Below are 27890 nucleotides of genomic sequence, written 5' to 3'. Positions count from 1 at the left end.
TAAACAAAGTACTCTTTCCCAGGAAAGGTTAAGCAACTCAAATGTTCGACCAAATTTTTCTGAAAATTTCCTGGGGAATTTGTCAAGAGTGTGATGGGGGCTCAAGAGAGTCCAAATTCAAATCCTTGAAGGTGGAGGGTTGATGGGAGGGGTATCAAAAAGTACAACTAGAGTTCTTGTGGTGAAAACAATCCATGTTTGTAATCACTGCAGCTATGCATGTAAATCAACAGGCTGATGTAGGCATTCAACTTGTGTATGTTTTGATACATTAACCTTATTATTTTGTCATAATCAATAAATCAATAGAATTGCAGGCTGTATTCGAATTGGTGGCTACAGCTATGGCTGCAACTGTTGCTAAGGGTGTTGCTCAGGGCGTCCTAACCTTCAGTATATGATGACGCACAAAACATTAGCAGAGGAACACGTTGCCTTGGATCGGACGAGTTGGTCTATAAAAAGCGTTTGTAACTGTTTTGTATAAAATGCATATGGTTGGAAAGATGTTTTAAAATGTTTTCCTTTTACTGTGCAAACTAACAAGGTCGGCCATTTATGGAAGTCAAATATTTGACTCCCATAAATGGCCGACCGTGTTAGTCGATGAGGTAAAAGGAAAACCGTGCAATTTTGAGGCATGTTTGTATGGATTATTGTATTCTACTATTACAACATTTTTCTACCCATATGCATTGGATAACGAACAGTTACAAACGTTTTTCAACGACCAACTCGACCGATCCAAGGCAACGTGTTCCTAAAAATGGCTATTTCAATGGTAAATAGTTGATGCATAGTGTGTCTGCTGCAGGCTTGAATACTTGTATAATTGCCTCTCACACAAACTATCCAAGTAGTATTTATTGGTCTATCATAAACAGGGATCATATTTGAGGGATAAATCCACAAGACCGCAATATAGAATCTTTACTGGACCGTGATTTTATTTGTTTTACTTAAACTTTTCTGTTTTATGGGTGATACTCAGCGTGTTTGAAAGATAATTGTGAGGTTCAAACAACTTTTTTTTTTTAACACAAAGATAATGACTTAAATATCCTGTTTTGAGTTAACTTGACCAAAAGTGAAATCACTGGCCTCTGGCCTGTGGTCCAGTATTAAGTTTGAGGCTTGCTATGCATGTAGGTGGCTTAATTCACTGATCATGAGTATGTTTGTACACTGAACTTCATTTCAAGGGGTGCGTTTTCGCTATCGTAACTAAAAACTGTTTCTTGTTCACTGGCCATTGTCCAAGACAGTTATTGGTTACAGCCGTGAAAACACACTCAAGATCAACAATAGGATTGACATTTAATGCATCATCAATAAGATCTAGATCCATTCTTTTGTATTTAATCTGTTCTTTGTTATTTTTTTTGTATTTTCTCTGTAATAGCGCCCTGAGCACTCTTGTGGATTTGTGCGCTCTATAAGACCTCGTTATTATTATTATTATTATTATTATTATTATTATTATTATTATTATTATTATTATTATTATTATTATTATTATTATTATTATTATTATTATTATTATTATTATTATTATTATTATTATTATTATTATTATTATTATTATTATTATTATTATTATTATTATTATTATTATTATTATTATTATTATTATTATTATTAAGATTGAAATATTATCTTTTTGTTAACAGTTGCTGCCTATCGACACAAGCATGGGATGGCAACTTTCTGGGATCTACAGCAACCTGAGGGTTTGGAAGCGACAGCTCTTCTTGCAGAACAACTCGAGTTTCATGCTTCATGGATGCAGTGCAATTCTGGCCGGAGAGACAGAGGTAAGTGTGTTGTGCGCTGGAAGAGAAAGTCACACAAAAAGCCATTTGCGTGTTAGGATTGAATATTGTCTGGTACAATGACGTGCTTGTTCACAAATTGAATTCCTCAGACTATCAAGACAATAGGCCTATGGTACATAGTTTGTGTTGTTTCTTAAGAGTTGATGAACACCCATACACAATTCTGAATGGATGTGCATGGCACAATTATACCTTGAAGTTGAGATACAGAAGCTTGCCCTGAACCATGTGACATAGCAACTGTCTCTATTCAAATGTTTGGTACATTGTGACTTAGAAAGTCATTGTACGGGACACTATTTAAATCTAACTCACAAATGGCTTTTATTGATTTGCCATAACAGACCCCTTCCCTTACATTTGCCGCCATCGCTTAGATCAAGGTCAAACAATGGAAACTTGTACACGCTGCGCACATGTCTTAGCCAATGTCGTAGATCTGCATTGAAAGGGGTCGAAATTGCCCGCTAGCCTGGGACTACCAGATTTACAGCCGGGCTACTGATTTTTCCAGTTTGATAGCCTGACGGGCTAGTGGAAAAATAGTGCAAAAATCATCATCACAAACAATAAAGAACATGGTGTATTGTAAAGTTTGAGCCGTGACGCGAGACATAATGTGTCTTTAGGGCTACCAAAATCTCATCAGGGCTACTAACAATTATTGGTTAATGTATATTTGGTTTGCGGTAACACCATGTGTGTATCTACTTGCCAGGTAGAGTTGTTCTTAGAGAACTGTCTTGCTTTATTCTACTGCCGCAGAGTAGATAATCGGAGGTTCGGGAGACTTCTCAGTTCTGAAAAGAACTGTCCTGCTTTTTAACTAATTCTTGGTTACTAGCCCTGCTGACTACCATGAAAATACACTTAATTTCGACCCCTGATTGAAGTCAGTGAGGGTGCTTTAGGGGGCTTGCGACTTTATATGCAAGGTCTTATAACAATGGGTATTAGTTTTACTGACTTTTAGGAGAATTAAGCAGGAACTTTTTCATTTAAAACAAAAGAGGGTTTGTTATCAAGTTTGCACAGGCACCGCCTCTCTGTTTGTTGCCAAGGTGCTGTATTTGTTCAGAGTGATAGGTTGTTACTATGGAAAACTATGTGGATTGTGTTTTCAGACGTTACCTGACTGCATGGGTTTTCCCCTGAAATAGTTCTCTTGGGTTTTCAGCCCACACCTACAACAGATTCCGCCCACACCTAAATCAGAAACTTCCTTCCTTGTCTTCTCTCCAGGGTCATTATGGCTAGTAAACTGATTTAGACCACCTTTCCTGGAATTCTTGGCTTCACAACCAGATTAAACAAATACCAATTTATGTTTTTCTATTGGTTTGATGTTTATTAGAGCATAACTGTTCATTGAAATACATGTACATGTACAACTTGCGCGGTCACTAGGTGTAACTCTGTAAAATGTTTAGAAATAACACTCTAAGAATTGTTTGTGTGTGAAATGTTGGTGCCAGCAACCAGGGAAGAGAACGCTTGACCTATTTTAGGAATAGTAGTAGTGCACAGCGTACCTGGATTATTTACAGTCCACCAAATGACTCACAATAACATGTGCATCATGGTTGCCTTGATCTTGTTGGTGAATGAGATACCATACCAGGCCAAAGTTATCCAAGATGTTTGTTTAGGGTCATTATGGTCATCTTTCTGTTTTTTTACAATCTGCCAACTTTGATTTATGATCGTGATGAGGTGGACTGAGAAACAGCTAAACATTTGCATTTTGATCAACAAAACTAAACCCTGTAATAATAAATTTCACTTCAGTGAACAGTTAACCTACTAGTGTTGTATGCCAACCCCCCCCCCCCTAAAAAAAACCTACACAAATGTATCAGTCGCTACTTATATATCATCATAATTTGTTTTGCATAGTAAGCATAAAATATGTTAAGTTACTACTTAAATATCAACATCAATTGCTTCGCATAGTGTGCACAAAATATGTTCAGTTACTTCTCAAAAATCATCACTTGCCTCTCAAAATTTGCAAAGTATGTGCAGTTTGAATACTGAAAGATCATCATTTGCTTCTCAAAGTATGCACAAAATATGTTAAGTTACTACCCAAAAATCATCACTTGCCTTTCAAAATTTGCACAAAGTATGTTCGAAATAACTAAAAGATCATCATTTGCTTCTCAAAGTATGCACAAAATATGTTAAGTTACTACTCAAAAATCATCACTTGCCTCACAAAGTTTGCATAGAATATGTTCAATACTGTTAAAAAACATCACTTGCCTCTCAAAGTTTGCAAAAGTTCAATATCACTAACACTTGCCTCTCAAAGTTTGCAAAAGTTCAATATCACTAACACTTGCCTCAAAGTTTGCAAAAGTTCAATATCACTAAAAAATCATCTTGCTTCTTAAAGTGTCAATCAAATATGTTCAGTCTAAAAAATTTGCCGTGCTAAAATGCTGGTTGAATACTTCCTTCTCATTAATTTGTAGGGGAAGTATTTGGCCGAGGAGTCAATGGCCCTAAATTTAAAAAATACAAACGCCAGCTTGTCGATGAATTGAATGGCATCTGTTTAATCAAAAATTTGTTTACGTTCACTGTACCTAAATGAACTTGAACAACCTTGAATTTCATCAGACAGGTTTCTATTAATAAAATAAATTCTATTCAAGGTCTAGCAAGTACCATCTGTTGGGATTGAGTATTTACTGTAGATGTACCCACTAAGAAAACATTATACATTGTGTTGTTTGAAAAACATGATTTATTCACTTTGACAGTTAATAATGTTGTGATTGTTGGATTTGTGCAGGTAGAGCCAGGGTTTTGAGCAGCTGAAATTTTATAATATAACAGGGCTCAACTTTTTACTTTTTTTTTGGGGGGGGGGGAGTGGTCTGAAAGACCACAGTGTTTGGAGCTCAAGATATTTTAATACTGGGCCAGAATTATTGTTTACAAGCCAAAAATCAAAGTGAGAACAAACTTAAATGTGCATTTACACGTGTAACTGTTTTTATTTGAAGAAAAAAAACACCAACACATCTTTATGTAAGAGGAGGAATATCATATTGTCTTTTTTGATACAAAGTTTACTTCATTCCTTCATAGAATTTAAAGGTATGTTCTTGGACTCAAAAGTAATGACATGAACACAATTTGAAATGTACAAGCAGTGTCCAAATGCTAGTTTTAACACAGGAGCAGTCAAAATTCTTTCCAAGTGGTTTGGCTGGCGCTAGTCCAGTGTTGAAACATTCTGAAGACCTTGGAATTCAGCGTGCTTTGGCCAAACATCAGGTCCAGAATGCCCCACAATTTGTAATTTATGTTGGTGGAGAACCTTGGTCAAGTGCCCCCCTGAAGCACCTTAACCAGCCAAACCATGGTTTAAATCCTCATTCTGATATTTATGAGATGGCTACCAGAGTCTTTGTTTAATGCCCTTACTCCGAGACACTCAAATACGTGGGAACAATCCAGTGAACTGTTCAACCACCACACTCCACGTTATAAGCACTTTTTAAAAACTTATCAAAATCCTCACACTTAAGTTTGATCCACCATGAATATTTGATCACAGGACATTCTGGCAACGATGCAGAACGTGACTAAACATCAGGAGTGGAATGCCAACGTGGCGAGCATCTCCCAGTCTTCAACACCGAAGATGCTCAACGACCGTGACGAAGATTTGCCCGCCTTCAAGGATGTCATACGCATCACTCCGTCAAGCCAACCGCGGCCACCACAAACTGGCATCCTGAGTCGTGCACTGGCGTTTTGCTTCACGGATGTTCCACTTTTTGCATTTTTTATCAACGCACCGAGCGTAAATGATGACAGAAAAGATACTGTTATTCAGAGGTAAGTTGGTGTGACAGGAGATTTTGTCCCCCAAACGCGTACTGTTCAAACTACTTCTAATCATTAATATTGGAGACAGAATCTCTGGGACAGATTTCTCTGTGAAACTGGAACTTTTTTTTTCAAAAACATTTCACTTAGAGAGTTAAAACTGAATCAGTCTAACAAAGAAAACATTTTGAGGCTGAATTACCCACAGCAATCACCAATAGCGGAAAAGATTGCCCATTGAAAAAGGAACATTGATGTGCCCTTCCAGAGCGAAGTTCAAGGACTGAGTGCCATATAGATTTATGGTAGTTAAGTGTGTTTTGTGACAACTATTTGGGCTACGGTGGAGATCATGTAGTTATTATTATTACAAAAGCCAATGTCATACTTTTTTTTAAATAAACCACTTGAGTGGTGGGCTTCAATATTTGTTTTGACGGTGTGCTTTGCCTGAAGGTATATCTGAACCATGACAAATCAGTAAGGTTTGAAACTTTGCATGGTGGAAGTATAATTAGGTGAGGTTTGTGGTTACACAATGTGAAAATCTCTTTTGGGTAGTGTTGGTTCTAAAATGAACAGGTGGTTACCTGTTCTTTTTAATGACCACCTAGTCTTTTCAAAAGAAACGTTCAGATGGTGTTACCGCAAACCTCTCTTAACAACATTGGACACTATTGGTAATTGAATTGTCAAAGACCAGTCTTCTCACTTGGTGTATCTCAACATATGCATAAAATGCCAAACCTTTCGAAAATTTAAGCTCAATGGGTCTTCGAAGTAGCGAGATAATATTGAAAGAAAAAGCACCCTTGTCACGCGTAAATTTGTGCTTTCAGATGCTTGATTTCCAGACGGCAAATTCTAAATCTGAGGTCTCTACATCAAATTCGTGGAAAATTGCTTCTTTCTTGACAACTTCGTTACTTCAGAGGGAGCCGTTGCTCACAATGTTTTATACTATCAACAGCTCCCCATTACTTGTTACCAATTAAGGTTTTATGCTGAAAATTGTTTGAGTAATTACCAAAAGTGTCCACTGCCTTTAATGACAATCAGTTGGTTTTTCATTGCAAAGCATGTCCTGAATCAAATCAATGAATTTGTTGCATGAATCTTCAATCTTATGCAAGTTATGGCATGTGTCATGTCTTCACATTCATGTGGCTAGAATAGTTGCTTTAAATTGGCAGCTAGCTTCTAAGTTGACAAATTATGTAGCGTAGTTGTTTTACTGGCCTTTTGTATTTTTTAAAATGCAAAAGATTTGCCCTACTAATTGCTTCTGCAGTCTGCCAAGAAAATTATTAAAATATCTGAATTTGTTTGTATTAATCAACATAATTTCTCATCTCAAATTGCATTTGTTATTCCAATAATAACATAATAGATGTTAAATATGCAAATTTAACATCTATTTAATCATTTGCAGTACCCGCAGGATTCGAACTGCCTCTAGCTACCGGGCAATCTCGGTGGTCTAGTTGGTATGACACTGCTCTAGAATTGCAAAGGTCGTGGGTTCGAATCCCACCCGAGTAAAATGCCTGTGATTTTTTTTCACAGGACTCGGGAAAGTACTGAGTATACAGTGCTACACACATCGGTGTATATGGGTAAAAACCAATAATAATATTATTATTTTTTTGCAGAATATGGAAGATTGAAAGGGACAGCTCTTGCTGGATGTTTAGTAGAAACACTGAGCAACACAGGACGTCGTGGTGCTACTTCCTTATACAGCCAGTTGTAGACGGTGAGTGCATCAGTTGAAATGTGCTCAACTCCTGCGATACATTTGCTGCGAAAACAGCTCTTTTCGTATCGCGTTAGCAGGAAGTATGAACCAGGATTTTGTCGTTTGTCAGAAATATCAGTATGGAGTAAAGAGCCAAAACAGACCAACAGTGGTTAAATTTTCAAAAGCCCATTTTTATTTTGGTATATTGGTATGCCAACTTGTATTCTATTTTATTCAACTTCCATCCTGATAATTATTAAAATGACATCAAAAAGGGGATAAAATTGGCTTTGAAATACGCTTTGTGATTCAAGAAGTAAACCACAAGGAAAATTGACTTGTACAATTTTAAATAATTTTGTGTTGAGCAAACAAGAATTTATTTAAACAGAATTGAACATGGGACCTCTGGATTAATGTGATAGCACTCTGCATGTACTGTACATGTATCTACTGAGCTATCTACCATCCCATCCAAAATGCTTGGGACACCTGACAATAAACATTTCCTCTCCAATGGTATTAACCTCAGCTGGAGTACAGATTTCGAAATGAGAGTCAACTTTGAACTTGGGACAGGGGCAGCTGTGCCCAAACAAGATAGTGTAGGGATTGTAGCCCTTTATTAGCGGTCTCCCTATTTTGTCAAAATTGTTGTTCTGTTGTGCCCGTCAGAAGCCAATTAACCTGAAATTGTCGTCTAGCCAGGGACGACAAGGTCTGTGTTTAATACATTCTAATCATCTGATTGGCAGCTTATTGCGCCACAGCACCATGTAAACCATTACGTGGTGCTATAAAAGGATTACATGTAGGTCTCATAATTGAAACGTAGTCGCACATACCTTGCAGGAGACATTGCGTGTTACAGTCTAGGAGCGTCACTGAGTAAAGCGTATGAAAGCTATATAAGAAGCCACTATTATCATTATTATTATTATTGCTATTATAATAATCTCTGTCAATTTGATAATTAAATTTGTAGTATCCGGTAAGAGCGTAATCCATTACATCACAAGTCCATCGCCGGACTCCACAAATTCCACAATGGACCGTGAAAAACAATTAGCCGAGAGGCTCGGAGCTCTCCAGGACTACCTTAACCACGCCCAGTTGAAGCTCCGCCCATTGAGCTACACAAGCCTACAGCATGTCTGTGATTTCTTGCCTGATCTTACGGAGGAGGAGGAAGACGATGCAAACTCTATGCAGGAAACGCATCTCAGAGAACCGTGTTATGCTTTACATAAACAGGGACACAGCAATGGTGCAGGGTGTCCCCAAGAGGGGAAAGTCTCACCTGGAAACTTGTCCTCAAAAACAAAGAAGTCAACAAAGAAGACCACATTACCCCCCGGTAATAAGTGGAAGAAAGCCATGCCCTCTCGAAGTAGGCGGAGTCGAATGAGATTTTTTGCAGCTGGTGGTAGTGGTGGCGGGGCTAACGCTGGGGGGACAGAGTCCTCCAGTAGTGAGGACACGGGCTATTCTGATTGGATGAGCAATAAAGGGAGCCTAGAGAGGGATGGGAAAGCCCCTCCGGCCATGACCTCTGACCCTGGGGTTGTGACCAGTATGATTGATTTCATGCTTGGTGAGAGGGAAGCCACATCACTGAAAGGTGAGCCTACTCCTTTTGTTGGTCATCCATGGTCTCTCTCATCATCTGAAAGGGAAGGTACACGTTTGGTAATTACTCAAAACAAATATTAACTTAAAAACTGACTTGGTAACAAGCATTGGGGAGCTGTTGATAGTATAAAACATTGTGAGAAACGGCTCCCTCTGAACTAGCATAGTTTTTGAGAAAGATGTTATTTCTCACTAAAATAATGAAAGACTTCTAGCTAGAAGTCTTTTATTCCTATCTGAAAGCACACACATTCGTCATCAAGGGTGTTTTTTCTTGCATCATTTTCTCGCAAGTTCGCTGACCAATTGAGCCCAATTTTTCGCAGGCTTGTTATTTTATGCTTATGATGGGATACACCAAGTGAGAACACTGGTCTTTGACAATTACCAAACGTGTACATTGCCTTTAACTGCTGCCATAATAGTGAACAGTTAGCAGCTGAGGATCTGTTCGCTACTAAAGATTCAATTACTGTAGTTGACAATTACTAAAGCTCTCTGCCTCTGGACCTAATTTCATAGAGCTGCTTAAAGACACTTGACACTATTGGTAATTGCCAAAGACCAGTCTTTTGTGTATCCCAACGTATGCATAAAATAACAAACCTGTGAAAATTTGAGCTCAATTGGTCGTCGAAGTTACGAGATAATAATGAAGAAGAAAAAAAAACCTTGTCACACGAAGTTGTGCGCTTTCAGATGCTTGACTTCAAGTCCTAAAAATCTAATTCTGAGGTCTCGAAATCAAATTTGATGAAAATTACTTCTTTCTCGAAAACTACGTCACTTCAGAGGGAGCTGTTTCTCACAATGTTTCATACTATCAACCTCTCCCCATTACTCGTTACCAAGTAAGGTTTTGTGCTAAAAATTATTTTGAGTAACTACCAATAGTGTCCATTACCAATAGTGTTAACTACCATCCCTTTTACTGCGCAAATTTCCATTTCATAGCTGTTAACTGTTAGCCCACAAAAAGACATGCTAACTTTCCAGTGCTCATTTATGACATAAAAATGCAAACTCATGGTGGATGCACAAGCTGGCTGCCTTATATTCTGGCTAACCCTCGAAATACGCTATTCGACGAAAAGCAAATTTGTCTGCTATAAAATCTGCTATAGTTACATGTAGCACAAAAATTAATATTCAATCAAAACAACATAGAACTAAAAGGAATGTTACAGAATTGGTACGAAATTAAAATCGTGAAGATCACAGATTTACATAAAACTTAAACGGTCTACTGATGATGATAGTTGAAAACATCCCTTGAAATATTTCTGTCTGAAATTTCATTTTTGATGAGAAACAAATAATAATTCATATATATTTTGGCAGCGATGCAATGCAAAATTTTAAATCCGTTTTTCACTATTCTCTCGTGACCCAGACGGCTGAGTGATCTCAAAATTCTACAGGTTTGCCAGTTTATGAATATGGGGATTACACAGAGTGTTCACTGCCAGCAACTGTTTTGTTAGCAAAAACGAATTCTGTAATGTTCCTTTAACCTTTTGATTTGTGCGAAAGTCTTGTTTAGAATGTACAGACCTAGTTGTTTGTTTTAGTTGTTGATGTCCCTGGTTTCAAATTCCTCTCTGAAAGATTATCAGTTCCACTATAAAGTAGTAGTCCCTGTCGATTTTCTACCTTCCAATAAGGGAGTACAACCGAAACTCTACTTGTGGTTGTAGAATATAAGACAAGTTCTCAAAAGAACATAATCTACCTGGCAAGTAGATACAAACATGGTGTTACCACAAACCAATTGTATATTGATACCTAACCATGCACTGCCTCAAATCCCATAAACTATAATTTGATTTATTGGGTCTGAATAAGCAATGCTTCTTTAACTCTGTGATATTCAGGTGGTGTGTCCGAGTTGTATACACTAGCAGACCAGTGTGTCGCTGAGCTACTGTCACAATCAAGACAAGTTGCTGTGATCGATATCAACACCAACATCGCACAGCAGCAGGCTCAGACAGGAGGATGGTTGTGAGTTGAAATGTGTAATATGCCTGTGATTTTTTTCAAAGTACTGAGTATACAGTGCTAACACACATCGGTGTTAGGGTAAAACCAAAATTTATATTCTTTATCCCCGATGCAAATTTAACATGTATTGTTGCGGTACCCGCTGCTAAAACATAGGATTCGAACTGCCTCAAGCTATTGGGCAACCTCGATGGTTAAGTGTCTTGCTTAAGGACATAACTGTCACAAACGGGACTTGAACCCACACTCTGCTGATCAAACACCAGGGGCGGATTGCACCAAGCAGTCTTAAACCAGTCTATGCGCTATAGCCGGCTAACTTGAGACGCGCTTAGACAGTCTTTAATTATAGACCGATTGCAATAGCGCGGTCTATAATTATAGCCAGTCTTAAATCTTAAGCCTGCTCTGAGCTGGCTGTAATCGATCTTTGTTTTTTGTTTTTAAAGATGGCGCTGCATTTGTTAGTTGTAGATGATTTGATACAAAGAGCTCTAGGATTAGATTTTATTTTAGAAATAGATTACACCCATGGGAGGCATTATGATGATGATCAAGGTGATTGTATCGTAAATGTTTGTTCCCAAAAGTAAAAATGATACAACTCACAGATTTGATATTCGATGATTTAAACCAAAGCAATAAGAACAATGCCGTACCACCAGTGCCTGCAGAGTGTTATGGGACATTTGTTCGTATTTCATTACTTTTCACTGACTGGTCTTAGACTGCTGACTAAGACCGTTTTATTGCAATCCGCCCCAGAGCTTGAATTCAGTGCTCTTAACCGCTAGGCCATGACATGCCACAATGAGAACTTATTAAGCTACAACCTTGGGCCGATTTCACAAAGCAATCAAATTCATTGCAAGACAAATTTTCAGTATCACCACAGTGATTTGTATTGTGACATCACATTTTGCGAAGCAACTGCGATTGATTTGCAGTTACGATCAATCTTGGATCTTTGTGAAACTGGCCCCTGATCAGCAATAGTTGCGATGGGTTTTTATACATGAAGTTGTGACATAGACACTTATATTACTATCCAAAGTAACTTGTGTTTTCGATGCATTTTTCTTACTGTAGTTTTCACTCGTTAGCCAAAGATGTAGTGATTCTGCAAAAAAGTCCAGTACAGCGAAAGTACCATTGGTAAGTGTGTCTCATTATTCAAAATAGTTTGAAATGTGTTTTTGGAGAGAATTGTCATAATCTTACTCTACATTATGTTTAAGAAGAAAATGGGTTACATGTATGATGTACAGACTGTTAAAGGCAGTGGACACTATTGGTAATTGTCAAAGACTAGCCTTCACAGTTGGTGTATCTCAACATATGCATAAAATAACAAACCTGTGAAAATTTGAGCTCAATCGGTCATCGAAGTTGCGAGATAATAATGAAAGAAAAATAACCCTTGCAACACGAAGTTGTGTGCGTTTAGAGTGTTGATTTCGAGACCTCAAGTTCTAAACTTGAGGTCTCGAAATCAAATTTATGGAAAATTACTTCTTTCTCGAAAACTATGGCACTTCAGAGGGAGCCGTTTCTCACAATGTTTTATACCATCAACCTCTCCCCATTACTCGTCACCATGAAAGGTTTTATGCTAATAATTATTTTGAGTAATTACCAATAGTGTCCACTGCCTTTAAAGGCGCTGTACACAATTGGTAATAACTAAAGATACATGTAGTTGTTAGCATAAACATTTACTTGTAACAAGCAATTGAGAGCTGTTGATAGTATAAAACATTGTGAGTAACAGCTTCCTTTTGAAGGGCACATCCGCTGGAAAGTCTTAAAGTCTCGGATAACTTTTGAAGGGGCACACCCCTAAGGCAAGAACAAGGCAACAGACGCCACTGCTCTGCTGCTTCTGTGTAACTCCAGGCCTGCTATGCTCTATAAGTATAAAGGGGTCGGCCCATTGGCCATTCTCAAAGGTAATTGTCAAAGACTAGTATTCTCACTTGGTGTTATAATGCATAAAAATAACAAATCATTGAAAGTTTGGGCTCAAACGGTCATTGAAGTTGCAAAAAACTAATAATTGTAAAAGCACCCTTATTTTTATTGCACAAATTTGTGTGCTTTCAGATGCCTGAGAAAAGACTCAAATATTGTAGGGAGAAATCACTATACTTTACAGGAAAATACTGAATGTTGAAGAGCCTTGAACGTCACTGAGTGACGGATATGGGCGCTTTATAAGAAGCCACTAATATTTAATCAGATCAGGCCTTGCGTTGCAGCTTTTTTGTAAAGAAGCCCACCGGACTAGTAAAATGTGCAGTGGCCTAAAAATTTAAGTTTCCAGACTCGGATGTGTATACCTGTAATCTTCACAACATCAAATGCATTAGTAAATTCTTAACACAAGACTCTCTTTTAAAACTAGTTCATGCATTTGTGACCAGTCGTCTTGATTATTGTAATAGCCTTTTGTATGGTCTGCTGATATCACAAATAGCTAAACTACAAAGGGTTCAAAACGCTGCAGCCAGAATTGTTACTCACACATACCAGTTTGAACACATTACACCTATAATTTGTCAACTACATTGGCTGCCTGTTTTGTACAGGATTAGATTTAAAAACATGTTGTTGACATTCAAAGCTCTTCATGGTCTTTCTCCAAAGTACTTGCAGGATCTTGTTTCCATCCGTCAACTTAGGTCAGGGAATAATGGTACTTTCTTGGATTATCCTTTTGGTAAAATGTTCACTGCATTTGGTGAAAGGGCTTTTTTTGTGGCAGCCCCTAGGCTTTGGAATGCGCTACCATTTCTTAGGGACGACACATCATCTTCGCTGGTTGTGAATGCTTCTTGAAACAATCTGGGCCTCCTTTGGTTATTATCGACGTGCGGTTGGGGAGGCTTCTGTTTTTTTGGCCGGTATAACCTGTAAAATGCACTGTCCATACATTCATAACATTAGCTGCCGTTGTCACCTTACTCTGCCCTACACTTCCATCTGTGACTGTCGACATACTGCAGTTGGTTTGAAAAGAGGCTGCTGAGGGGCCTGCTCTTAGGGACGACACATACGCTGGTTGTCGAATTTGGCACTTTCCATACATTCATAGCACTAGCTGCTGTTGTCCTCTGCCCTACACTTCAGTCTGGGACTGCCGACATACTGCAGTTGTTCGGAAAAGAAGGTGTTGAGGGTCCTGCTCTTAGGGACAACACATTCTCTTCGCTGGTTGTGAATGCCTCTGGAAAAAATCTTGGCCTCCTACGGTTATTATCGACGTGAGGTTAGGCAGGCTTCCGTTTTTGGCCGGTATAAACTGTAAGTTGTAACTGTTGGTTTCATTAGACATACTCTGAACCTACTAAACCAACTTTTACTGTTCACCTACCATTTTTTTGTTTACAGACTCATTTGAGTCGGGTGATACTTCAGTGGCGCTCAGGGTGCTTTAACAATCAGTATTTTCCTGCAAGGTAATTGTGGAGCTATTGTTTTTACGTTGAGACTGATTCCTTTTCATAGCAATATGTACTTATGATGTATTTTTTGTTGTGGTAGTTTTCTAGGTAAGGGATTAATTCGAGCATCACCGGAAGAAGTCTACAAAGCTGTCAAAAATCCAAGAACACGGTTTATTTATGACAACATGTTAAAGGTATGAATCAATACATATTTGTCCATACAAAAAAAACACGGCTTTCAGCACATTTACCATTTTCAACAAAAATGCAAGGCTTACTTTACTTACCCCTTGTGATTTTATCATATATTTCAGCCCATTTTTTTTACCAAAAAATAAGGCTTACCCCTTGTGATTTAGTCCAATTTCAGCCCATTTTCAACAAAAATGCAAGGGTTACCCCTTGTGATTTTATCATATATTTCATCCCATTTTTAGCAAAAAGCAAAGCTTACCCTTGTGATTTTATCAAAACTCAGCCCATTTTCAACTCAAATGCAAGGCTTACCCCTTGTGACTTTATCAAATAGCCTTGTACACTTTTGCAAGCAAAAATTGCTAATTACACAAGGCTATAGCCTTGTACACTTTTCCAAGCCAAAAAATGCTAACTACACAAGGCTATAGCCTTGTACACTTTTCCACGCAAAAAATGCTAGTACTAAAGGCTATAACCTTGTACACTTTTCAAGCAAAAATTGCTAATTACACAAGGCTATAGCCTTGTACACTTTTCCAAGCAAAAAATGCTAGTACACTTTTCTTAGCAAAAAATGCTAATTACACAAGGCTATAGCCTTGTACACTTTTTCAAGCAAAAATTGCTAACTACACAAGGCTATAAGCCTTGTACACTTTTCCAAGCAAAAATGCTAATTACACAAGGCTATAGCCTTGTACACTTTTCCAAGCAAAAATTGCTAATTACACAAGACTATAGCCTTGTACACTTTTCCAAGCAAAAAATGCTAGTACAAAAGGCTATAGCCTTGTACACTTTTCCAAGCAAAAAATGCTAATTACACAAGGCTATAGCCTTGTACATTTTTCCAAGCAAAAAATGCTAGTACTAAAGGCTATAACCTTGTACACTTTTCAAGCAAAAATTGCTAATTACACAAGGCTATAGCCTTGTACACTTTTCCAAGCAAAAATTGCTAATTACACAAGGCTATAGCCTTGTACACTTTTCCAAGCAAAAATTGCTAATTACACAAGGCTATAGCCTTGTACACTTTTTCAAGCAAAAATTGCTAGTACACTTTTCTTAGCAAAAAATGCTAATTACACAAGGCTATAGCCTTGTACACTTTTTCAAGCAAAAATTGCTAACTACACAAGGCATAGCCTTGTACACTTTTCCAAGCAAAAATGCTAATTACACAAGGCTATAGCCTTGTACACTTTTCCAAGCAAAAAATGCTAATTACACAAGGCTATATAGCCTTGTACACTTTTTCAAGCAAAAATTGCTAATTACACAAGGCTATAGCCTTGTACACTTTTCCAAGCAAAAATTGCTAATTACACAAGGCTATAGCCTTGTACACTTTTCCAAGCAAAAAATGCTTATTACACAAGGCTATAGCCTTGTACACTTTTCCAAGCAAAAATTGCTAATTACACAAGGCTATAGCCTTGTACACTTTTTCAAGCAAAAATTGCTAATTACACTTTTCAAGCAAACATTGCTAATTACACAAGGCTATAGCCTTGTACATTTTTCTAAGCAAAAAATGCTAGTACAAAAGGCTATAACCTTGTACACTTTTCAAGCAAAAATTGCTCATTACACAAGGCTTGTACACTTTTCCAAGCAAAAAATGCTAGTACACTTTTCTTAGCAAAAAATGCTAATTACACAAGGCTTATAGCCTTGTACACTTTTCCAAGCCAAAAAATGCTAACTACACAAGGCTATAGCCTTGTACACTTTTCCACGCAAAAAATGCTAGTACTAAAGGCTATAACCTTGTACACTTTTCAAGCAAAAATTGCTAATTACACAAGGCTATAGCCTTGTACACTTTTCCAAGCAAAAAATGCTAGTACACTTTTCTTAGCAAAAAATGCTAATTACACAAGGCTATAGCCTTGTACACTTTTTCAAGCAAAAATTGCTAACTACACAAGGCTATAGCCTTGTACACTTTTCCAAGCAAAAATGCTAATTACACAAGGCTATAGCCTTGTACACTTTTCCAAGCAAAAATTGCTAATTACACAAGGCTATAGCCTTGTACACTTTTCCAAGCAAAAAATGCTAGTACAAAAGGCTATAGCCTTGTACACTTTTCCAAGCAAAAAATGCTAATTACACAAGGCTATAGCCTTGTACATTTTTCCAAGCAAAAAATGCTAGTACTAAAGGCTATAACCTTGTACACTTTTCAAGCAAAAATTGCTAATTACACAAGGCTATAGCCTTGTACACTTTTCCAAGCAAAAATTGCTAATTACACAAGGCTATAGCCTTGCACACTTTTTCAAGCAAAAATTGCTAATTACACAAGGCTATAGCCTTGTACACTTTTTCAAGCAAAAATTGCTAGTACACTTTTCTTAGCAAAAAATGCTAATTACACAAGGCTATAGCCTTGTACACTTTTTCAAGCAAAAATTGCTAACTACACAAGGCATAGCCTTGTACACTTTTCCAAGCAAAAATGCTAATTACACAAGGCTATAGCCTTGTACACTTTTCCAAGCAAAAATTGCTAATTACACAAGGCTATAGCCTTGTACACTTTTCCAAGCAAAAAATGCTAATTACACAAGGCTATATAGCCTTGTACACTTTTTCAAGCAAAAATTGCTAATTACACAAGGCTATAGCCTTGAACACTTTTCCAAGCAAAAATTGCTAATTACACAAGGCTATAGCCTTGTACACTTTTCCAAGCAAAAAATGCTTATTACACAAGGCTATAGCCTTGTACACTTTTTCAAGCAAAAATTGCTAATTACACTTTTCAAGCAAACATTGCTAATTACACAAGGCTATAGCCTTGTACATTTTTCTAAGCAAAAAATGCTAGTACAAAAGGCTATAACCTTGTACACTTTTCAAGCAAAAATTGCTCATTACACAAGGCTTGTACACTTTTCCAAGCAAAAAATGCTAGTACACTTTTCTTAGCAAAAAATGCTAATTACACAAGGCTTATAGCCTTGTACACTTTTCCAAGCAAAAATTGCTAATTACACAAGGCTATAGCCTTGTACACTTTTCCAAGCAAAAAATGCTAGTACAAAAGGCTATAGCCTTGTACACTTTTCCAAGCAAAAAATGCTTGTACACTTTTCCAAGCAAAAAATGCTAGTATAAAAGGCTATAGCCTTGTACACTTTTCCAAGTAAAAACTGCTAGTACAAAAGGCTATAACCTTGTACACTTTTCAAGCAAAAATTGCTCATTACACAAGGCTATAGCCTTGTACACTTTTCCAAGCAAAAAATGCTAGTACACTTTTCAAGCAAAAATTGCTTATTACACAAGGCTATAGCCTTGTACACTTTTTCAAGCAAAAATTGCTTATTACACAAGGCTATAGCCTTGTACACTTTTCCAAGCAAAAAATGCTAGTACAAAAGGCTATAGCCTTGTACACTTTTCCAAGCAAAAAATGCTAGTACACTTTTCAAGCAAAAATTGCTTATTACACAAGGCTATAGCCTTGTACACTTTTTCAAGCAAAAATTGCTAATTACACAAGGCTATAGCCTTGTACACTTTTCCAAGCAAAAAATGCTAGTACACTTTTCAAGCAAAAATTGCTAATTACACAAGGCTATAGCCTTGTACACTTTTCCAAGCAAAAAATGCTAGTACACTTTTCTTAGCAAAAAAATGCTAATTACACAAGGCTATAGCCTTGTACACTTTTTCAAGCAAAAATTGCTAACTACACAAGGCATAGCCTTGTACACTTTTCCAAGCAAAAATGCTAATTACACAAGGCTATAGCCTTGTACACTTTTCCAAGCAAAAATTGCTAATTACACAAGGCTATAGCCTCGTACACTTTTCCAAGCAAAAAATGCTAATTACACAAGGCTATAGCCATGTACACTTTTTCAAGCAAAAATTGCTAATTACACAAGGCTATAGCCTTGTACACTTTTCCAAGCAAAAATTGCTAATTACACAAGGCTATAGCCTTGTACACTTTTCCAAGCAAAAAATTTGCTAATTACACAAGGCTATAGCCTTGCACACTTTTTCAAGCAAAAATTGCTAATTACACAAGGCTATAGCCTTGTACACTTTTCCAAGCAAAAAATGCTAGTACACTTTTCAAGCAAAAATTGCTAATTACACAAGGCTATAGCCTTGTACATTTTTCTAAGCAAAAAATGCTAGTACAAAAGGCTATAACCTTGTACACTTTTCAAGCAAAAATTGCTCATTACACAAGGCTATAGCCTTGTACACTTTTCCAAGCAAAAAATGCTAGTACACTTTTCTTAGCAAAAAATGCTAATTACACAAGGCTATAGCCTTGTACACTTTTCCAAGCAAAAATGCTAATTACACAAGGCTTATAGCCTTGTACACTTTTCCAAGCAAAAATTGCTAATTACACAAGGCTATAGCCTTGTACACTTTTCCAAGCAAAAAATGCTAGTACAAAAGGCTATAGCCTTGTACACTTTTCCAAGCAAAAAATGCTTGTACACTTTTCCAAGCAAAAAATGCTAGTATAAAAGGCTATAGCCTTGTACACTTTTCCAAGTAAAAACTGCTAGTACAAAAGGCTATAGCCTTGTACACTTTTTCAAGCAAAAATTGCTTATTACACAAGGCTATAGCCTTGTACATTTTTCCAAACAAAAAATGCTAGTACTAAAGGCTATAACCTTGTACACTTTTCAAGCAAAAATTGCTAATTACACAAGGCTATAGCCTTGTACACTTTTCCCAGCAAAAATGCTAGTACAAAAGGCTATAGCCTTGTACACTTTTCAAGCAAAAATTGCTAATTACACAAGGCTATAGCCTTGTACACTTTTTCAAGCAAAAATTGCTAACTACACAAGGCTATAGCCTTGTACACTTTTCCAAGCCAAAAAATGCTAACTACACAAGGCTATAGCCTTGTACACTTTTCCACGCAAAAAATGCTAGTACAAAAGGCTATAACCTTGTACACTTTTCCACGCAAAAAATGCTAGTACAAAAGGCTATAGCCTTGTACACTTTTCCAAGCCAAAAAATGCTAATTACACAAGGCTATAGCCTTGTACACTTTTTCAAGCAAAAATTGCTAATTACACAAGGCTTATAGCCTTGTACACTTTTTCAAGCAAAAAATGCTAATTACACAAGGCTATATATAGCCTTGTACATTTTTCCAAGCAAAAAATGCTAGTACTAAAGGCTATAACCTTGTACACTTTTCAAGCAAAAATTGCTAATTACACAAGGCTATAGCCTTGTACACTTTTCTAAGCAAAAAATGCTAGTACACTTTTCTAAGCAAAAAATGCTAATTACACAAGGTAATAGCCTTGTACACTTTTTCAAGCAAAAATTGCTAACTACACAAGGCTATAACCTTGTACACTTTTCCAAGCAAAAATTGCTAATTACACAAGGCTATAGCCTTGTACACTTTTCCAAGCAAAAAATGCTAGTACAATAGCCTTATACACTTTTTCAAGCAAAAATTGCTAATTACACAAGGCTATATATAGCCTTGTACATTTTTTTCAAGCAAAAATTGCTAATTACACAAGGCGCCTTGTACACTTTTTCAAGCAAAGATTGCTTAGTACACAAGGCTATAGCCTTGTACATTTTTTTCAAGCAAGAGTGGTGTCCTTCGTGCGCGATGTTAATGATAGTTTGAGTCAAAGCGTCCCATGGACATTATTACATTATGCAATATCGCCTCTGGTCTCTACTCTTACAACAGGAAACTAGCCAAAAATTGCAAAACATAGTACATGAGAGTTAGCTGGTCTTAACTCTAACAACGGGAAACCAGCCAAAGATTGCAATACGTAGTACGTGAGAGTTAGCTGGTCTCTACTCTTACAACGGGAAACCAGCCAAAAATTGCAAAACAATTGCAGACGCAGCAGTGTCCAGGCATATGCAAAACTGTCCCGGACCAATTGCCATGCAATACTGTACGCTCTGGACACTTTATCATATGCAATCCTGTCCGGGGCTATGCAAAAAAACGTCCAGGGGACTTGTATATGACTACATTTATGTGTGCGCGTTAGCGAGCTTGCATGCACTGAACCTACGTATATGCAGGATAAATATTCACATATTTTATGATTGCAGTGAATACCAAACAACCTAACATTTCCCATAAAACTCAAGGGCGTTTTTTACTGCAAGGACGGTTTTGCACAGGCGAACAAATGTGTCCGGGCGGACACAGTTGCAGATGCAGCAGCGTCCAGGCGGACACGATTGCATATAAAAAACCGTCCCGTGGACATTATTACATATGCAATATCGCCTCTGGTCTCTACTCTTACAACGGGAAACCAGCCAAAAATTGCAAAACAATTGCTGATGCAGCAGCGTTCAGGCCGACACGATTGCATATGCAAAACCGTCCCATGGACATTATTACATAATATGCAATATCGCCTCTGGTCTCTACTCTTACAACGGGAAACCAGCCAAAGATTGCAAAACGTAGCGTGAGAGTTAGCTGGTCTCTCCAAGGCAATTGGAGAGTTAGCTGGTCTCTACTCTTACAACGGGAAACCAGCCAAAAATTGCAAAACGTAGTACATGAAAGTTAGCTGGTCTCTACTCTTAACAACGGGAAACCAGCCAAAGATTGCACCTTGTGCACTTTTTCAAACAAAACTTGCTAATTACACCTTTTTCAAGCAAAAATTGCTGAGTACACAAGGCTTTTAGCCTTGTACTCTTTTTCAAACAAAACATTACAAGTAAACGGCCTCTACAAATCATGTGCGTTGAAAAACATGCTGCAGTACAAACACAGAGAAGTATAGCAAAAATGCACATACCCTATTTATATGAAACCAAAGCTCCCAAAAGAAACTCGTATTGAGCAAAGCAACTGATTCACATAAATATTCATTCTGTGTACTTGCTGTACAAACCAACAAAGGTTGTTTTCAGAAATATTTTACACGTGTACCAGTCGAGTTCAAAACGACGACTTTTGCACATCAGCGCTTCAAAAGCTGTAATTACGACATTCACCTCATACATGTTTCAGCACACCACACCTAGTGGGCGGCCTATCGCCATTCATTAACCCTGTTCAATAGTAACTGCACAGTTGATTGATATGAACCCTAATGAATATTCATACAAAGTTTCAATACAATTTACATACTTTTACTGTATGTACCTATGCAATATTCATAAACCGGTCGGAAGGCGAAGTTGAGTGACTGCAATCAAATGACCATAGTTGCCATGCCGCGCGTGTATTGGCATTGCACTGCAGGAGGTCACGCCATCCACCGCACACACATAACACGTACACACACGTGCGCGCTGCATGGTCGCTATTGAATAATTCATTACTTTCTAAGCTGTTGTGTGCTGTAATTGGTTCATGTAAATGACAGGATGACGTAGTGTAGCTCATTAAAGTTTGTCACCGCGCCCGTGCGAACTTGTACACTTTTTAAAGCAAAAATTGCTAATTAAACAAGGCTATAGCCTTGTACATATTTTCAGGCAAAAATTGTTAAATCCACAAAGCTACATGTATATAGCCTTGTACAAATCACTTTTTCAAGCTAAAATTGCCCCTGTGATTTTTTTCAATTTCAGCACATTTTCAACAAAAAATGCAAGGTTTACCCCCTTGTAATTGTAACAATATTTCAGCAAATGTTTGTTAAAAACTGGTGCGCTTACCTCTTGTGTTTTGGTCTTACTTTTGACCCTAACTTGATAGAGATGATGATTTACCCCAATCTTATGAGACACCGCTATTAATCATTTATTTCATATATTTTCAGAAAATGGACATCATCAAGGAGCTGGATAATAATGTGCAAGTTGGTGAGTAATGAATTAAACAACCCTCATGATTGTTGAAATGTTGGGTCAAACATTTGTTGGCATTAAATGCTTCTTTATAGAAGCTAAATTCATGCCTGTATGCTTCGTTTTTGAAAGGGCGAGGGCACCACCAAGTTGGCAAAGGGCACCCTATTAGAAAATTGTAAATTTCTACTGGAGCTTTTCAAGGGCACCAAGGCAATGAAATGGAGGCAATCACCTTTGATGCGTCTGTACACTATAAAGCAAGATCCAATTAAAGACACTATATAAACACTATTGGTAATTGTCAAAGCCCAGTGTTCTCACTTGGTGTATCTCAACATATATTGCATAAAATAACAAACCTGTGAAAATTTGAGCTCAACTGGTCCTCGAAGTTGCGAGATAATAATGAAAGAAAAAACACCCTTGTCATACGAAGTTGTGCGTTTAGATGGTTGATTTTGAGACCTCAAATTGTAAATCTGAGGTCTCAAAATTAAATTCATGGAAAATTACTTCTTTTTCGAAAACTATGTCACTTCAGAGGGAGCCATTTCTCACAATGTTTTATACCATTAACCTCTCCCCATTACTTGTTACCAAGTAAGGTTTTATGCTAATAATTATGTTGAGTAACTACAACAGTGTCCACTGCCTTTAAGCATCTCAAGACTTGTCAAATTCTTACAAGACTCTTGAATTTAATTTTAAGCATTCAACAAATGGGCGGATCAAGCATGCAAAATCATTGATTATGTATTCAAATAACTATCTCACTATTACACAAGACAAACCATTGCAGTTAAACAAACCTGTGAAAATTTGAGCTCAAATGGTCGGCAAAGTTGCGAGATAATGCTAAAAAAAACTATCACAAAAACCTTGTCACACGAAGTTGTGTGCTTTTAGATGCTTGATTTCAATACCTCAAAATTTAATATTGAGGTCTCGAATCGTGGAAAATTACTTCTTTCTCAAAAACTACGTTACTTCAGAGGGAGCCGTTTCTAACAATGTTTTATACCATCAACCTCTCCCCATTACTCTTTACCAAATAAGGTTTTATGCCAATAATTATTTTGAGTAATTACCAAGAGTGTCCACTGCCTTTAAAGTCACAAGTGAAAGTTTCAGCTGAATACGGTGTCTACTCGGCGAGAACCCTGTAAAAAAAAAAAAAAGGATTGACTGTACTGTTTAGAAGCACTCAACACAGGTTACCATATTGCAAGCTGGTATAGATTATCCATCATTCATGTCTTTTAAAATCGCATTGAATGAAATTGAATGGTCAGACAGTAAGATGTTCAATCATTAATAGTTTTCATATTTGTATCATTTTGTACAGTTCATGCAGTCCATGAGGTTCCACAGTTCGTACGAAAGGAATCCAGAGACTTCTGTTTGCTGCAAGCAAGCAAGATTGAGGTATTTGCTTACAATCATTTTATTCTCATAATTTGAATTCATTTGAAATACTGAGTCTCACTTCACCAAAGGCCTAATTTCATCAAGCTATGTTTGCTGAAGAAATGATAGCGTATCATGACCGAGCGGTCAAGCACACTGGTTTCAAGCAAGCTTTGGTGTTTCTGATCAGCAGAGAGTGGGTTCAGGTCCTAGCCTGACACTTGTGTCGTTAAAGGCAGTGGACACTATTGGTAATTAACAAAGCCTAGCCTTCACAGTTGGTGTATCTCAACATGCATAAAATAACAAACCTGTGAAAATTTGAGCTCAATGGGTCATCAAACTTGCGAGATAATAATGAAAGAAGAAAAAACCCTTGTCACACAAAGTTGTGTGCGTTTAGATGGTCGAGACCTCAAGTTCAAAATCTGAGGTCTCGAAATCAAATTCATGGAAAATTACTTCTTTCTCGAAAACTATGGCACTTCAGAGGGTGCCGTTTCTCACAATTTTTTTTTACCATCAACCTCTCCCCAGTACTCGTCACCAAGAAAGGTTTGAAGCTAATAATTATTTTGAGTAATTACCAATAGTGTCCACTGCCTTTAAGCAAGACACGTAACCATTATTGCTTCAAACTTCGGATGAGATATAACGCTATTGCTCATGTGTGGTGTGTAATGCACGTAAAAGAACCTGGTTACACTTATCACTAAGAGAAGGGGTTTGCCTTGGTGTTTCTGACATTGACTGCTGAATGCACTGCCACACCTTGTAAAACATAAGAAGGGGCTCCATAAATGGATCTCATAATTCAAAACATATCTCTGCTCATCCTGTTGGAAAATACAAATGATGAGTGGCATACGCCCCTTGGGATGTGGTAAAACGCTAAACATAATAAACAGTGTTAAGAAACCAAGAAAAGTCAGAACATTTTGGTTTGTAACATATTAATGCTAAGCGAGATTAACTCAAGCTTAGCATATTAGATCCTGGTCACGTCCAGACAAATTTGATTAATCTTTACCTCTTGTGGATCCCCCAGTCATCTACCCACGTTGTTGCCTTCACCTCAGCCAGTATCAGTGAATGTCCACCATCGGAGTCCATCATCAGGAGTCAGGTCCTACCCAGCGGCTGGGTCATCGAGCCAGTCGGCAATCACAGAGAAGGTCCATGCTCAATGGTCACTTACTTAGTACAGGTAAACTTTTATCTTTTGTCATTTGAAGGTTCCTTTGCTTGAAATGTTTCTCTAGGGAATTACTGCCCTTGGCACATCAAACCATAACAAAAATTTGCTTTATAAATGCTTGTAGTATTATTACTACTAGTATTGAATTAAGATATTCGCACAGCCAGGTGAAACCTACTGCAAAAAGTGAGATATGCCCTCATTGTAAAAAAACCCTGTAGTTTTCATGTTGAAATCACACTTTAAATAGGTTCTTGGCAGGCGAGCTGTCTTGCACTTTGAACTCTTCACCTAGTTGCAGTTTGGAGTCAGGATTCTGTCAACAATAACAGTGTTTTTAATGACTGTATTTCCAAGCATGTAATTTCATCTTTTTCATATTCAAACCTGCGAAGGCCCCTATGTGTGCCCCAAAATAATTAAGGACAAAATAGGCAGACTGCCAACATAGGGCTAGATTGTTCAGTTGGTAGAGCGTCTGCAATTTGATCCGGACGTCGTTAGATCAAATCCCGCTCTAGTCAATTCTTTTTTGTTCAGCCCCAAATCATTGCGAGTTTACCCAGTCAAGTTTCCCTTGTGGTGTATTATTTGATATCAAGTGTTTACATGTACTTTTTGTCCTTCAAACCACAGATCAGTGTCGCTGGGAAGGGGGTACCAGCAAGTTTTATCCAATTCCTGTCCCGAAGAGTTCCGCTAAGCGTGGCGTATTTGCGTATGTTCATTGAGACAGAACACATGTAAATAGTATAGACGAACCCAATGGCAAACTGAAATACTGCATGGAACCACACGGTTTATGTGGGTAAGTGTTAAGGCCATACACCACACAGGGCAACTTTGACAACGAGTTTGGAGGCAACCACTTGCACTTTGGGCATAAGGAACACTGCGGCAGCACCAGAGACATTCTTCTAGCTGTAAATCACCGTTCCCAAGGAGAATTCACTGAAATGTGGATGAACTTTCTTCTAAGAGATGGCCTGGAACTGGTTGCCTGTAAATTGTTTTTGCGGCACAGCCTTTGGAGTTAACCAACCTGCAATCCTACAATCCAGTCCTGCATTGGTAGAACTAAGATTCCAACGAAGGTGTTGGGAAATTAACTGAAGACTTTATTTGACCTTGCCACTTTTTGTTTAATTACTTCAGCTCTTCACCTTCTTTTGGGGAAAAAACAACAACAGACAAATCACTTTATGTTAGAGATATTTTATTCCTGATATACTACTGTATTGGAAAACAAATTAAGAGTAGATCTAGATCTGGATAAATATTCTCAATGCTCTATTAAGAGCCAAACGAGAAGAGAAGATGATGAAGAAACTTCAGTTTTAAATGTGGGAGGAATAACCCAGAGAATTATTCCAGGGAAAATCCACGCATTCAAGTAGGGACTGAAACCCAATCCAAAATTATTAAAAAAAGAAAGCGACTAGCCCTTTCTCTTGAAACATTTTGAAGAGAAGTTGGTCAACAGAAACCAAATTGTTCTGCCATATTTTATTTTGAGCTACAATCACAGCAAACTGTTGTGCTCATAATTGATTGATTAATATTTATTATGATTATTACGGGACGTTGGGGTAGACGTGACAAGACAAGAATAAAAAAATGTACATACATCTTAATGGTGCTTATTTTATTATAGTCATCAACAAATATTTTGTAATGCAAACATTTTTTTTATCGTTAAACATGCATGATGCAATTGGTTCTTACATATGCTTAATATAAAGTTGAGTTTAAAGGTTGAAATCCCGCTCTAGTCAATTGAAACAATCATTTTTTCACATATCAGACAGACACTTTTTTTCTTACAGAAGTTTCAAGAAGACGAAAACCTGTGCAGGGCTTTAAAGAGCTTTTTATTAAGCTGAAATCAAACGCAATATTTTGTTCTGAAATTTATGATTGAGCCCGACTTGAAAATGAGTAGAAAACAGTGTTTTAGTGTCAGTATCTCCTGAATAGGGTTGTTTGGTACCCTTATTTGGGTCGGGAGGAGGGGGAAAGGGTGCAAATGTATCCCGAGTGGGTTAGTTTGGGCGATAACAACCATTATCAGCATTAGAAGTTGTACACATAATGTTCATATTGTGGTAACGCTTCGCCTGTACAAATTACATAAAATAAATCTGTATTTTGATGCAAAGATGCTGTACATTACAAAGTCGTGTTGTAACTTAAAGTACAATTACGGATTGAAAGTATAAATATGTTTTAACTGCAATGGTTTGTCTTGTGTAATAGTGAGATAGTTATTTGAATACATAATCAATGATTTTGCATGCTTGATCCGCCCATTTGTTGAATGCTTAAAATTAAATTCAAGAGTCTTGTAAGAATTTGACAAGTCTTGAGATGCTTAAAGGCAGTGGACACTGTTGGTAGTTACTCAAAATAATTATTAGCATAAAACCTTACTTGGTAACAAGTACTGGGGAGAGGTTGATGGTGTAAAACATTGTGAGAAACGGCTCCCTCTGAAGTGCCATAGTTTTTGAGAAAGTAGTAATTTTCCACGAATTTGATTTCGGGTCCTCAGATTTAGAACTTGAGGTCTCGAAATCAACCATCTAAATGCACACGACTTCATTATTATCTCGCAAGTACGATGACCGATTTTAATTCACATTTTCACAGGTGTGTTAGTTTATGCATATGTTGAGATACACCAATTCGGAAGGCTAGTTTTTGATAATTACCAATAGTGTCCACTGCCTTTAAGCACTTTATGTGAAGAAAGTGTGGGTTTCTAATTTGTTGTG

At 37.5% G+C, this 27890-nt stretch overlaps 1 protein-coding gene across 3 annotated transcripts in view; it reads left to right on the top strand.

Moving 5' to 3' along the window:
* Nucleotides 1-26428, top strand: part of LOC117290700 — a 59883-nt gene extending 33455 nt beyond the window's left edge. The window contains exons 4-14 of one of the 3 annotated variants that reach the window (XM_033772251.1): nt 1671-1814; nt 5407-5690; nt 7334-7437; nt 8408-8779; nt 10929-11058; nt 12148-12213; nt 14602-14698; nt 22481-22523; nt 23857-23936; nt 24967-25125; nt 25753-26428. In XM_033772251.1, coding sequence (XP_033628142.1) covers nt 1671-1814; nt 5407-5690; nt 7334-7437; nt 8408-8779; nt 10929-11058; nt 12148-12213; nt 14602-14698; nt 22481-22523; nt 23857-23936; nt 24967-25125; nt 25753-25863 — 1590 coding nt within the window. In that variant the 3' untranslated portion in view covers nt 25864-26428. Of the gene's footprint in view, nt 1-1670; nt 1815-5406; nt 5691-7333; nt 7438-8407; nt 9044-10928; nt 11059-12147; nt 12214-14601; nt 14699-22480; nt 22524-23856; nt 23937-24966; nt 25126-25752 lie in introns of all 3 variants that reach the window. The other 2 variants (XM_033772243.1, XM_033772235.1) reach the window with 2 other exon arrangements.
* The last annotated feature ends 1462 nt before the right edge of the window (nt 26429-27890 follow it).

Source organism: Asterias rubens, chromosome 1 (assembly GCF_902459465.1).
Source record: "Asterias rubens chromosome 1, eAstRub1.3, whole genome shotgun sequence".
NCBI lineage: Eukaryota > Metazoa > Echinodermata > Asteroidea > Forcipulatida > Asteriidae > Asterias > Asterias rubens.
The sequence above is the reverse complement of the archived record's forward strand: the minus strand, read 5'-3'. Positions and strand labels throughout refer to the sequence as shown.